This window comes from Taeniopygia guttata, chromosome 25 (assembly GCF_048771995.1).
Source record: "Taeniopygia guttata chromosome 25, bTaeGut7.mat, whole genome shotgun sequence".
NCBI classification, from domain to species: Eukaryota; Metazoa; Chordata; class Aves; order Passeriformes; family Estrildidae; genus Taeniopygia; species Taeniopygia guttata.
In genome coordinates, this window is record NC_133050.1 from 6,573,389 (window position 1) to 6,587,835 (window position 14,447).

The 14,447-nt window shown below is 62.4% G+C and overlaps 1 protein-coding gene across 1 annotated transcript; it reads right to left on the minus strand.

The window, feature by feature from the left end:
• Positions 1–511: 511 nt before the first annotated feature.
• ARHGAP30 (Rho GTPase activating protein 30) lies at positions 512–13,140 on the minus strand. Its single transcript, XM_072918361.1, has 13 exons — positions 12,765–13,140; positions 11,156–11,258; positions 9,376–9,520; positions 9,215–9,297; positions 9,023–9,130; positions 7,900–8,027; positions 6,947–7,082; positions 6,311–6,411; positions 6,102–6,208; positions 4,978–5,401; positions 4,000–4,424; positions 1,595–3,238; positions 512–568 (listed from the first exon to the last, which is right to left on the minus strand). The coding sequence occupies exons 1-13, from the start codon at positions 13,138–13,140 to the stop codon at positions 512–514; spliced, it is 3,837 nt and encodes a 1,278-aa protein (XP_072774462.1).
• Between the last annotated feature and the right edge of the window lie 1,307 nt (positions 13,141–14,447).

Below are 14,447 nucleotides of genomic sequence, written 5' to 3' on the forward strand. Positions count from 1 at the left end.
TGTCCCCATATCCCAATGTCCCCAAATGTCCCCATATCCCGATCTCCCCTGTCCTCTATCCCCACATCCCAAAATCTCCCTATCCCAATGTCCCCATGTCCCCCTTTCCCAGTGTCCCAAATATCCCAAATATCCCAAGTGTCCCCAATGTCCCCAATGTCCCCACATCCCAATTTCCCATGTCTCCGTGTCCCTTTGTCCCCAAACATCCCCAAATGTCCCCAAATGTCCGAATTTCCCTTCAAAAAGGCCATTTTTGGTGTTTGATCTTTGCCATTTTCCCTCCAGGAGTCGGAAAAATCCAATTTTTGGCCTCGTTAAAGGTCAGTTGTTAATTAGATGTCATTTCATTATTAAATGGAATTATTTTAAATTATATTTGTATTATTTTTGTGTAGCTATCTAACAATACGTGTCCATGTTTTAATTTATTATGTAGTTGTGTTGTATGATATTCAAACTGTGTATTTGCATATATTTGCATATCATAATATTGCTTATAATTAATCTCTCAATTAAAAATTGTAAAAAATTTGGGTAATTTTGGGTTGGATTTGGCAACCCAACTCTGAAAAAAAAACTCCAAAAAGTTATAAAAAGTATAGAATGTAATCAGTATGTAAATAATAATAATAATAAAATAAATATTTGTATTATTTAATGAATAATAAAAATAAACACCAGCAACCCACCAGCATCTCTCATACTGGAATTCCCACCTTGTTCTTTTTATTATTATCAGTTAATTACCATTTTCTCATTATTTATTTGCACTCTGCTCGGGGGGGGCCCTGCCCGCGCTCAGCGCTCGCCCCCCCCAGCTCCCGAGGGGACTTGGGGGGCTCCCAGGGGGATTTGGGGGGGTCCCGGTGGGATTTGGGGGGGTCCCAGAGGGATTTGGGAGGGTCCCGGGGGGTCCCGGGGGGACTTCGGGGCATCCCGGTGGGATCTGAGGGATTCCCGATGGGATTTGGGGGGGTCCCAGTGGGATTTGGGGGGGTCCTGGTTGGATCTGGGGGGGTCCCGGTGGAATTTGAGGGGGACCCGAAGGGATTTCGGGGGGTCCCAGGGGGATTTGGGGAGGTCCCAGTGGGATTTGGGGGGTCCCGATGGGTCCCAGTGGGATTTGAGGGGGTCCTGGTGGGATTTGAGGGGGTCCCGGTGGGATTTCGGGGGGTCCCAGAGGGATTTGGGGGGGTCCCGATGGGATTTGGGGAGGTCCCGGTGGGATTTGGGGGGTCCCGCTGGGTCCCAGTGGGATTTGGGGAGGTCCCGATGGGATCTGGGGGGGTCCCGGTGGGATTTGGGGGGTCCCGATAGGTCCCAGAGGGATCTGGGGGGGTCCCGGTGGGATCTGGGGGGGTCCCGATGGGATCTGGGGGGGTCCCGATGGGATCTGGGGGGGTCCCGGGGGAATTTGGGGGGGTCCCGGGGGAATTTGGGTGGGTCCCGGTGGGATTTGGGGGGGTCCCGGTGGGATTTGGGGAGGTCCTGGTGGAATTTGGGGGGTCCCGCTGGGTCCCGGTGGGATTTGGGGGGGTCCCGGTGGGATCTGGGGGGGTCCCGGGGGAATTTGGGGGGGTCCCGGGAGGGCGTGGGCGAAGTGGGGTTTGGGGGGCACCACGGGCACGGCCCGGGCCAGCAGCACCCGCGCCCCCAAAATGGGGAGGGGGCGGCGGGAGCTGCGCGGGGGGGCCGGGAGCGGCCCCAGGGATTTGGGGCGCCCGTCCCGGATCGGATTTGGGGGTCCCGGGGGGTCCCGAGATTTGGGGGGCTCAGCCAGGATCGGCTGGAGCGATTTGGGGCGCCCATCCCAGATGGGATTTGGGGGTCCCGAGGGGTCCCGGGATTTGGGGGATTCGTCCCAGATCAGCTCCAGGGGTCTGGGGGTGTCCCAGGATTTGGGGGGCTCATCCTGGATCAGCCCGGGGGGTTTGGGGGTCTCCGGGGATTTGGGGGGCTCTGAGACTCTGGGGGGCTCGTCCTGGATCAGCTTCAGGGGTCTTGGGGGCTCATCCCAAATCGGCTCCAGGGATTTTGGGGGCTGCAAGGATTTGGGGGGCTCATCCCAAATCAGCTCTGGGATTTTGGGGGGCTCATCCCGGATCAGCTCTGGGAATTTGGGGGGCTCATCCCGAATCAGCTCCAGGTTTTTGGGGGGCTCCAGGTTTTTGGGGGGCTCGTCCTGGGCCAGCTGCAGGTTTTTGGGGGGAGCTCCAGGGGCCGGGGTGGTCCCGGGGGTGACAGAACCGGGGGCCGGGGTCTCGGGGGGCTCCCGGGGAGGCTCTGCCAGGGGCGGGGCTGGAGGACACCCCCCTAAATCCTTTTCTGGGGGTGTTTGGGTCAGAATCTCTGGGGTCTCCAGGACTTTCAGGATTTCTGGGATCTCCAGGACTTCTGGGATTTCTGGGATCTCCAGGACTTTTGGGGTCTTTGGGGTCTCCAGGACTTTTGGGATCTCTGGGATCTCCATGAGTTTTGGGATCTCTGGAGTCTCTGGGATCTCTGGGATCTCCATGAGGTTTGGGGTCTCTGGGGTCTCTAGGATCTCCAGGACTTTTGGGATCTCTGGGTTCTCCAGGACTTTTGGGATCTCTGGAGTCTCTGGGATCTCTGGGATCTCCAGGACTTTTGGGACCTCTGGGGTCTCCAGGACTTTCGGGATCTCTGGGATCTCCAGGACTTTTGGGATCTCTGGGGTCTCCAGGACTTTTGGGATCTCTGGGGTCTCCAGGACTTTTGGGATCTCTGGGATCTCCATGAGTTTTAGGATCTCTGAGGTCTCTGGGATCTCTGGGATCTCCAGGACTTTTGGGATCTCTGAGGTTTCTGAGGTCTCTGGGATCTCTGGAATCTCCAGGGCTTTTAGGGTCTCTGGGGTCTCTAGGATCTCCAGGACTTTTGGGATCTCTGAGGTCTCCAGGACTTTTGGGATCTCGGGGATCTCTGGGATCTCCAGGACTTTTGGGATCTCGGGGATCTCCGAGGTCTCTGGGATCACTGAGATCTCCGGGATCTCTCGGTTCTCCAGGTTCTTCAGGGTCTCCAGGGCTGTCCCCTCGCCCGGGGGTCCCTCGGGGGTCCCCAGTGGGCTGAGCTCGTCGTGGGCGCTCAGGAAGATTTCGTCGGGGTCGGAGTCGGGCTCGGAGGCGCCGGGGGCCAGGAAGAACATGTCCTGCTCCGTGCACTCCTCGATGGACAGGTAACTGTCCGGCTGCTCCGCCCAGCGCTCACCTGGCTGGGGTGGGGGGGGACACGGCTGGGACCCCCAGGAGTGGCCGCGGGAGGTGTCAGTGTGTCCCCCTGTCTGTCCCAGCCCATTGATCCCATTGATCCCACCCCATCCCATTGATCTCACCCCATCCCACTGATCCCATTCAATCAATCCCATTGATCCTGCTGATCCCACCCCATCCCATTGATCTCATCAATCCCATACCATCTCATTGACCCCATTCAGTCAATCCCATTGATCCCATTGATCCCACCCCATCCCATTGATCCCATCAATCCCACCCCATTTCATCGATCCCACCCCATCCCACTGATCCCATTCAATCAATCCCATTGATCCTGCTGATCCCACCCCATCCCATTGATCTCATCAATCCCATCCCATCTCATTGATCCCATTCAATCAATCCCATTGATCGCATTGATCCCACCCCATCCCACTGAACCCATCCCATCCCATTGATCCCACCCCATCCCATCGATCGCATTAATCCCATCCCATCCCATCAATCCCATTGATCCCACCCCATCCCACTGATCCCCTCCCATGCCATCCATCCCATCCCATCCCATTGATCCCACCCTATCCCATTGATTCCATCCCATCCCATCATCCCATCCCATTGATCTCATCCCATCCCATCAATCCCATTGATCCCACCCGTTTCTATTGATCCCATCCCATCCCATCGATCCCATCCCATCCCAAACCCTCCTCCCCCCACCCACCGGTCCCAAATCCCGGGAATGCCGCCGGGTGCTCACGTTCATGAACCCGCTCTCCATCCCCTCCTCCATGGCCGGGAACCCTTCCCCGATCCCGAAGGTCCCATCCTCGATCCCGAAGGTCCCATCCTCGATCCCGAAGGTCCCATCCTCGATCCCGGTGGTCCCATCCTCGATCCCGGGGGTCCCATTCTCCATCCTGGTAGTCAATTCCTCGATCCCGGTAGTCAATTCCTCGGTCCTGGGGGTCCCATCCTCGATCCCGGGGGTCCCATCCCCGGTCCCGAAGGTCTCATCCCCGGTCCCGAAGGTCCCATCCCCGGTCCCGGGGGTCCCATCCCCGGTCCCGGGGCTCCGCGCCGCCGCCTCCGGTTCCCCGCCGCCCTCCAGCCACGTCTCGGGGCCGTCCAGGAAGGCGAAGGAGTCGCGGAGCTCCAGGGAGAGCCGGGTCTGCTCCGCATCCTCTGCGGGGAGAGCCGGGAGCGCTCGGACCGGCACCTCACTCCATCCCGGGGTCCCCCCGATCCCGGTGTTCCCCTAATCCCGGTGTCCTCCCGAGCCGGTGTTCCCTCGATCCCGGTGTCTCTCTAATCCCGGTGTGCTCCCGATCCCGGTGTCCTCCCGATTCCGGTGTCCTCACGATCCCGGTGTTCTTCCCGATCCTGGTGATCCCCCGATCCCGGTGTCTCCCCGATCCTGGTGTTCCTCCTGATCCCGGTGTCTCCCTAATCCCGGTGTGCTCCCGATCCCGGCGTCCCCCAAATCCCGGTGTCTCCCCCGGTCCCGCTGTTCCCCCTAATACCGGTATCCCCCTGATCCCATTGTCCTCCCGATCCCGGGGTCTCCCTAATCCCGATGTCCCCCCGATCCCGATGTTCTCCCGATCCCGCCAGTCCCGGTGTCCCCCCGATCCCGGTGTCCCCCCGATCCCGGCGTCCCCCTAATGCCGCTATTCCCCCAAATCCCGGTGTCCCCCCGATCCCGGTGTCCCCCCGGTGTCCCCCCGGCGGGTCTCACCGGAGCGGGGCCGGGGGTCCCGGGCGGGCTCGGGGGGGCTGCCGGGGGTGTGTTCCCGTTGCAGCGCGGGGCACGGGAGCCCGCGGGTGAGGCGGGACAGGTTGGAGGTGATGTGGAACGGGACGGTGACCGAGAAGGGGCCCGAGATGTGGAGCCCCGCGCACTTCTCGGCGCGGGAGCGGCCGCAGGGCCCCGGCCCCGCCCGGGGGGCTTTGGGGGTGGTGGGCTCCGACTTGGTGCTGCTCTCGGCCGCCGCTTCCAGGGACTCCTCCAGGCTCTCGTCCAGCTCCGGGGGCGGCTCCGGGGCCGCGGGGGCCGCGTCCGAACTGTGCTGCCGCTGCGGCCGCAGCTTCACCGACAGCTTCGGCAGCAGCCGGGCGGCGTCCGCGCCTGCGGAGCGGAGAGTCCGGAGCGGGCCCGGGGGTACCGGGGGTACGGGGGGTCCGGGGGTACCGGGGGGTACCGGGGGGATCCGGGGGATCCGGGGGTACCGGGGGATCCCGAGGGACAGAGGGACAATGTCATGGGGACAGAGGGACAATCCGAAAGGACAGAGGGACAATCCCGAGGGACAATCCCAAGGGATAGAGGGACAATCCCGAGGGACAGAAGGACAATGCCAAAGGACAGAGGGACAATCCCGAGGTACAATCCCAAGGGACAGAAGGACAATCCCAAAAGACAGGGGGACAATCCCGAGGGACAATCCCAAGGGACAGAAGAACAATCCCAAAGGACAAAGGAACAATCCCAAAGAACAGAGGGACAATCCCAAAGGGCAGAGGGAAAATCCTAAAGGACAGAGGGACAATCCCGAGGGACAGAGGGACAATCCCGAGGGGACAGAGGGACAATCCTGAGGGACAGAGGGACAATCCCAAAGGACAGAGGGACAATCCCGGGGGACAGAGGGACAATCCTGAGGGGACAGAGGGACAATCCCGAAGGACAGAGGGACAATCCCGAAGGGCAGAGGAACAATCCCAAAGGGCAGAGGGACAATCCCGAAGGGCAGAGGGACAATCCTAAAGGACAGAGGGACAATCCCGAAGGACAGAGGAACAATCCCAAAGGGCAGAGGGACAATCCTAAAGGACAGAGGGACAATCCCAAAGGACAGAGGGACAATCCCGAAGGACAGAGGGACAATCCCGCGGGGTCCTACCAGACGGTCCGGAGCTGAGCGAGTCCATGCTCTTGGCCGGCCGCAGAGTGACCTTCCCACACTTCTCTGGGAATGGGGCGGGAGAAGGGGATTTGGGGGGATTTGGGGGAATTTGGGGGGATTTGGGGACACAACCCCCCCAGTCCATGGGATCCCCCCAATTCTCACCTTTCTCCTCTGCCTTCACCAGCTTCCGCTTGGCCTCGTGCCCGGAGCGGCCCAGGTTGAAGATGGATCTCCACTTCTTGGCCTTGAGGGAGCCCTTGCTCCTGTGGGGACACCTGGGGGCACCTGGGGGCACCTGGGATACACCTGGGGGCACCTGGGGGCACCTGGGCACACCTGGGGGCACCTGGGATACACCTGGGGGCACCTCAGATACACCTGGGCACACCTGGGGGCACCTGGGGGCACCTGGGCACGCCTGGGGGCATCTGGGATACACCTGGGATACACCTGGGCGCATCTGGGGGGCACCTGGGATACACCTGGGGGCACCTGGGATACACCTGGGCGCACCTGGGCTACACCTGGGCACATCTGGGGGCACCTCGGATAGACCTGGGATACACCTGGGCACACCTGGGATACACCTGGGATACACCTGGGGGCACCTGGGGGCACCTTGGCACACCTGAGGGACATCTGAGCACACCTGAACACACCCCGAGGGACACCTGGGGGGGCACACCTGGCACACACCTGGATCCCAGCGAGCCGGGACCAGCCGAGGCAGGCCCAGGATTTGGGGGGTCCCCGGGGCGGGGCGGGGGGTGCCACCTGTGCCCAGGTGGGCGGCCGTACCTGTGCTCGCCCAGCTCGATGATGGTGTGGTAGGGCCGCATCTGGGGGGGACCGTCACCCTGGCTGAGCGCGGCCGGGACGTGCAGGGGGGGCGACGGCCCCGGCAGGAGCAGCGAGCGACGGGGACTGTCCCCACCTGGACCCCAAAACGGGACAGGGTCACCTCAGGGGTCCTCAGTGTCCTGAGACCCCAAAAACGGGACAGGGTCACCTGAGGGGTCCTCGGTGTCTTGAGACCCCAAAAATGTGTGACAGGGTCACCTCAGGGGTCCTCAGTGTCCTGAGACCCCAAAAACGGGACAGGGTCACCTGAGGGGTCCTCGGTGTCCCCACCTGGGACCCCAAAATGGGACAGGGTCACCTGAGGGGTCCTCAGTGTCCTGAGACCCCAAAACGGGACAGGGTCACCTCAGGGGTCCTCAGTGTCCTGAGATCCCAAAAATGGGACAGGGTCACCTGAGGGGTCCTCAGTGTCCCCACCTGGGACCCCAAAATGGGACAGGGTCACCTGAGGGGTCCTCAGTGTCCCCCAGACTCCCCAAAATGGGACAGGATCACCTCAAGGGACCCTCAGGGTTCTGGGACCCCAAAACGGGACAGGGTCACCTCAGGGACCCTCAGTGTCCTGAGACCCCAAAACGGGACAGGGTCACCTCAGGGACCCTCAGGGTTCTGGGACCCCAAAATATGAGTGTCACCTCAGGGACCCCACCCTGGGAGCAGGAAGTGACACGGGGACAGTCCCCACCTGGCACCCCAAAACGGGACAGGGTCACCTGAGGGGGCCTCAGTGTCCTGAGACCTCAAAAATCTGTGACAGGGTCACCTCAGGGACCCCAGCCTGGGAGCAGGGAGTGATATGGGGACTGTCCCCACCTGGGACACCCCAAAAAATGGGGTGTCCCCACGGTGTCCCCACAGTGTCCCCGCAGTATCCCCGCGGTGTCCCCAACCTCGGAGCGGCGCGTCCCCGAAGAGCTGCTCGACGTGGGTGAGGATGAACTCCACCACGATGGACTGCACGCGCACCTCCATGAACGCCGCCGTGCCGTTGAACCCCGAGGCCTCGATGTCCCTCGAGCTGGGGACAGCGGGGACACCCCGGGGTGAGGGGACAGCGGGGACAGCGGGGACACCCCGGGGTGAGGGGACAGCGGGGACACCCCGGGGTGAGGGGACAGCGAGGTCACTTCGGGAGAGGGGACAGTGGGGACACCTCGGGGTGAGGGGACAGCGGGGACACTTCGGGGTGAGGGACAGCGGGGACACCTCAAGATGGAGGGTGATGGGGCTGAGGGTGACAGAGGTGACAGTGACAGTGGTGGCAGTGACAGAATTGAGGCTGACAAGAGTGGCAGTGATGGGACTGACAGTGACAGGTCTGAGAGTGACAAAGCTGACGGTGACAAGGCTGAGGGTGACAGGTCTGAGGGTGACTGAGGGTGACGGTGACAGGGCTGAGGGTGACAGGGGTGACAGTGACAGTGGTGGCAGTGACAGAGTTGAGGCTGACAAGAGTGGCAGTGATGGGACTGACAGTGACAGGTCTGAGGGTGACAGGGGTGGCAGTGACAGGTCTGAGGGTGACAAGAGTGGCAATGATGGGACTGAGGGTGACAACACCGGGTGCCGGCACCGGGGGACAACACCGGGTGACAGCATTGGGTGACAGCACCGGGTGACAACATGGGGTGACAACACCGGGTGACAGCATTGGGTGACAGCACCGGGTGACAACACCAGGTGACAGCACCGGGTGACAACACCGGGTGACAGCACCAGGTGACAACATTGGGTGACAACACCGGGTGACAGCACCGGGTGACAGCATTGGGTGACACCGGGTGACAACACTGGGTGACAACACCAGGTGACAACACCGGGTGACAGCACCAAGTGACAGCTCCGGGTGACAGCACCGGGTGACAACACTGGGTGACAACACCGGGTGCCAGCACCGGGTGACAACACCAGGTGACAGCACCAGGTGACAGCAGCGGGTGACAGCACCGGGTGACAACACCAGGTGACAGTGCCAGGTGCCAGCGCCGGGTGACAGCGCCGGGTGACGCTCACCGCAGCAGGTTGGGGGCCCAGACGATGGCCAGGTTCCGCGCGTGCATGTTGGTGCGCCCGCTGTGCGCCGCCATGCGCAGCAGGTGCCGCATCAGGAACTCCAGCGTCCTGCGGCACCGGGGACACCTCAGCCGGTGCCACCCGGGCCAGGGGACACCGCCGGGGCCGCGGGGACGTCCCCAACCCCTTCACCTGTAGTGCGGCGCCGGCAGCTCCTTGAGCACCTCCTTGATCTTCACCAGCCGCGCCTCCTCCATCTGGATGGCCACGGCGTCCTGCGGGGACGGCGCGGTGACGGGGACGCTCTGGGGACATTTGGGGACACTCGGGGACACTCGGGGACAGGGACTCACGGCGAACTTGTCGTAGAGCTGGTAGGTGAGCAGGGGGTTGGGCAGCTCGCGGCAGTAGGCCTTGCACAGGGAGCTGACGCAGTGAACGTCCTGCAGGTAAACGTCCCGCGACAGGTCCGGGCTGCGCTGCGCCTCGAACTCCTGCCTGGGGGGTGGGATTGGGGTTTGGGATTTGGGGTTTGGGATCGGGATTTGGGGTTTGGGGTTTGGGATTGGGGTTTGGGGTTTGGGATTGGGATTTGGGGCTTGGGACTGGGGTTTGGGATCAGGGTTTGGGGTTTGGGATCAGGATTTGGGGCTTGGGATCAGGATCGGGGTCCGGGCTGTGCTGCGCCTCGAACTCCTGCCTGGGGTGTGGGGTTTGGGGTTTGGGATTGGGGCTTGGGGTTTGGGATTGGGATTTGGGGTTTGGGATCAGGATTTGGGGTTTGGGATCAGGATCGGGGTCCGGGCTGCGCTGCGCCTCGAACTCCTGCCTGGGGTGTGGGGTTTGGGGTTTGGGGTTTGGGATTGGGATTTGGGGTTTGGGATCAGGGTTTGGGATCGGGATCTGGGCTGCACTGCGCCTCGAACTCCTGCCTGGGGTTTGGGATTTGGGGTTTGGTATTGGGATTCGGGGTTTGGGATCGGGATCGGGGTCTGGGCTGCACTGCGCCTCGAACTCCTGCCTGGGGTGTGGGGTTTGGGGTTTGGGATTGGGGTTTGGGGTTTGGGATTTGGGGTATGGGGTTTGGGATCGGGGTTTGGGGTTTGGGATCGGGATTTGGGGTTTGGGATCAGGATCTGGGCCTGGGCTGCGCTGCGCCTCGAACTCCTGCCTGGGGCGTGGGGTTTGGGGTTTGGGATTGGGGATATGGGAATATGGCATCGGGGTCTGGGCAATTCTGGGTTCCCCCAGGAGCAGGGGAGAAAAGCACTCAGGGAGAGAAGCAGAGAAGGGGAAAACTGCCCCGAAACCGGGAAAGTGAAAGAGAACAGGCAGGGAGAACCCCAGAAGGAATAAAGAGGGAAAAAAGGGAAGGAAAGGAGCGGGGGAAGAGGGGCTGGAGCGGGATGGGAGAAGGGGGGAGGGGGAACGGGCCCATCCCCCCATCCCTGTCAGCCCGAGTCCGGTCCCATCCCTGCTTCCACCTTTTCTCATCCCATTCCTGTCCCCTCCCTCCCTCCCTCCCAGTCCCGGCATCCTCCGGTCTCCATCCCCATCCCACCGATCCCACTGAGCCCATCCCATCCCATCCCATCAATCCCATCCCATCAATCCCATCCCATCAATCCCATCCCATCCCATCCCATCCCATCCCATCCCATCCCATCCCATCCCATCCCATCCCATCCCATCCCATCCCATCCCATCCCATCCCATCCCATCCCATCCCATCCCACTGATCCCATCAATCCCATCCCACCGATCCCATCCCATTGATCCCATCCCATCCCGCCGATCCCATCAATCCCATCCCACTGATCCCATCAATCCCATCCCACCGATCCCATCCCATTGATCCCATCCCATCCCGCCGATCCCATCAATCCCATCCCACTGATCCCATCAATCCCATCCCGCTGATCCCATCGATCCCATCCCATCCCACTGATCCCATCCCATCCCACTGATCCCATCCCATCCCACTGATCCCATCCCATCAATCCCATCCCATCAATCCCATCCCGCTGATCCCATCGATCCCATCCCATCGATCCCATCCCACTGATCCCATAGATCCCATCCCATCCCATCGATCCCATCCCGCCGGTCCCGCCCGCCGCCGCTCCCTCTGACCGCAGCCGCTGGGTGTTGGAGGACACCCCGGACAGGCGGTAGATGCCATCGACCACCCCGTGCTGCTCCACGAACTCCGTGCAGCTCCGGAGCACCTGCGGCACTGCGGGACACCCCAGGGGATCCCGGTGAGTTGGATCCCCGGGATCCCGCTGATCCCAGATCCCACAGGGTCCCACTGAGCCCAGATCCCATGGGATCCCACTGATCCCAGATCCCACAGGGTCCCACTGATCCCAGATCCTACAGGGTCCCACTGAGCCAGATCCTGTGGGATCCCGCTGATCCCAGATCCTACAGGGTCCCACTGAGCCTGGGTCCTGCAGGGTCTGAGTGATCCCAGATCTCACTGGTCCCAGATCCCGTGGGATCCCACTGATCCCAGATCCCACAGGGTCCCGCTGATCCCAGATCCCACAGGGTCCCACTGAGCCAAGATCCCACAGGGTCCCACTGATCCCAGATCACACAGGATCCCACTGATACCAGGTCCCAGGGGATCCCACTGATCCCAGATCCCAGGGGATCCCACTGGTCCCAGATCTCACTGGTCCCAGATCCACCAGGGTCTGACTGATCCTGGATCCACCAGAGCCCAATTGATCCTGGATCCAACAGAGTCTGATCCCAGATCCAAGAGTATCCAGCTGAGCCCAGATCTGACAGAACCCAGCTGATCCTGGATCCACCAGAACCAAACAGATCCTGGATCCACCAGAGCCCGGCTGATCCTGGATCCACCAGCCAACACCCCCTGGATGTCTCCACAGGGTCCCTGTGCTGGTCCTGGGCCACCAATTCCACAGGGATGGGGCCACCAACTCCACACTGGGATCACTGATTCCATGGGAATGAGGCCACCAAATCCCAAAGGATGGAGCCACCAACCCCAGAAGGACAAAGTCACCAAATCCCAGAGGATGGAGCCACCACCCCCACAGGATTAGGCCACCAAATCCCCAGAAATGAGGACACCAACACCGCCAGAATGAGGCCACCAAATCCATGGGGATGAGGCCACCACGTTCCAAAGGATGGAGCCACCAACCCCAGAAGGACAAAGTCACCAAATCCCAGAGGATGGAGCCACCAACTCCACGGGGATGAGGCCACCAAATCCCAAGGAACAAGGCCACCAAATCCATGAAGATGAGGCCACCAAATCCACGAGGATGAGGCCACCAAATCCATGGGAATGAGGCCACCAAATCCATGGGGATGAGGCCACCAAATCCATGAAGATGAGGCCACCAAATCCCAAGGAACAGGGCCTGCAAATCCCAAAGGATGGAGCCACCAAATCCATGAAGATGAGGCCACCAAATCTGTGGAGATGAGGCCACCAGATCCCGAAGGATGGAGCCAAGGAACAGACCCCCCCCCCCCCACCCCTCAGGGCCCCCTGAGATTGGAGCCCCACGAGCTCCAACCCCCCAAATCCCGGCCGAGCCTCGGTGGCCGCGACGCTTCCTGGAGCCCCGGTGACGCAACGCGTGGCGCAAGTCCCCTCCGAGTCCCCTCCGGGGCCCCTTCCCCGCTTCCGTCGGTGGCCCTGGTGGCCCTGGTGGCCCCGGGGGGCTCGGGGGGTGGGCTGGCTGGTGGCACTCACCGTCCTGCCCCGAGCGCTGGAGATGCTCGCGGAGGTCGCAGCCGAAGAGGCGCTCCCGGGAGCCGCCCTTGCGCCTCGCCCGCTGCCGGGCCTTGAGCGCCAGGGACATGGGGACACGGGGACACGGCCGGGGACAGCGCGGGGACACGGCCGGGGCGCGGGGGCCACGCCAGGGGGGTCCCGGCGCTGTCCCCGTGGGGGTGGCAGGAAGGCGGAGGCCGCGCTCGAGGCGCTTCCTGCTCCCCGTGGCCGCGAAACCACAGCGAGGGCGGGGACGCCTGCGCACACGCGTGTGCAAGGGGCACGCCCTGGGGACAGGGGACACGCTGGTGTGAAAGGGGCACGCCCTGGGGACACCTGAGTGTGCAAGGGACATGCCCTGGGGACACCTGAGTGTGCAAGGGACACGCCCTGAGGACAGGGGACACGTTGGTGTGAAAGGGACACGCCCTGGGGACACCTGAGTGTGTGAGGGACATGACCTGGGGACACCTGAGTATGCAAGGGGCATGCCCTCGGGACACATGAGTGTGTGAGGGACACGCCCTGAGGACAGGGGACACGTTGGTGTGAAAGGGGACACGCCCTGGGGACACCTGAGTGTGTGAGGGACATGCCCTGGGGACACCTGAGTGTGCAAGGGACACGCCCTGGGGACACCTGAGTGTGTGAGGGACACGCCCTGGGGACACGTGGGTGTGTGAGGGACACGCCCTGGGACATGCCAATGTACGTGACACACCTGGAATCACCTGGGGACACAGCTGGGGACACCTGGGGACGTCCTTGCACGCCCCCTTGCACACTCCCCTGCCCCCCCACCAGCTCACCTGCACCCCCCAGCCCCGCCCACTCCACCCTCACACCCACAGTGCCACCCCTGTGTCACCCACGTGTCACCCCACATGTCTCAGTGCCACCCCCGTGTCCCCCCCCATGTCCCCAGTGTCCCCAGTGTCACACTCGGGCCCAGTCCCGCGGGTCCTTTATTTACAGGGTCTATACACGGCTGTACAGCCCCTCCCCCGGCCGGGGAGGGGACACGGCTGTCCCCAAGTGCCACACGGCTGTCCCCAAGTGCCACCCAGCCCGGGAGAGGGGACACGGCTGTCCTCAAGTGCCACCCAGGGGACACGGCTGTCCCCAGTGCCACCCAACCCGGGAGAGGGGACACGGCTGTCCCCAAGTGCCACACGGCTGTCCCCAAGTGCCACCCAGCCCAGGGGGTAGGGGGGACACGGGGGCTCCTGCCCCATCAGTCCTGGGGAGTCCTGGGGGTCCCCGGTGTCACCACGAGTGTCCCCAGACCGCGGTTGGGTGGCACTTGGGGACTTGTCCTGGGGCTCGTCCCCAACCTGTGGTGGCAGGGAGGTGGCACTTGGGGACCTGAGTCCATCCTTGACCCCACCTCAGCAGGGAGGGGACACTCGGGGCCTGGAGCATGTCCTGGGGTCCTCGGTGGTGTCCCCAAGCCAGTGACAGCAGGGGGGTGGCACTTGGGGACAGGAGAATGTCCTTGAGCTCAGTGGTGGTGTCCCCAAGCCTGTGCCAGCAGCGAGGTGACACTTGGGGACTGAAGAATGTCCTGGGGCTTGGTGGCGTCCCCAGCTCCACGTTGCCAGCAGCGAGGTGACACTTGGGGACCGGAGTCTTGGCTTGACCCCACACCAGCAGGGAGGTGAC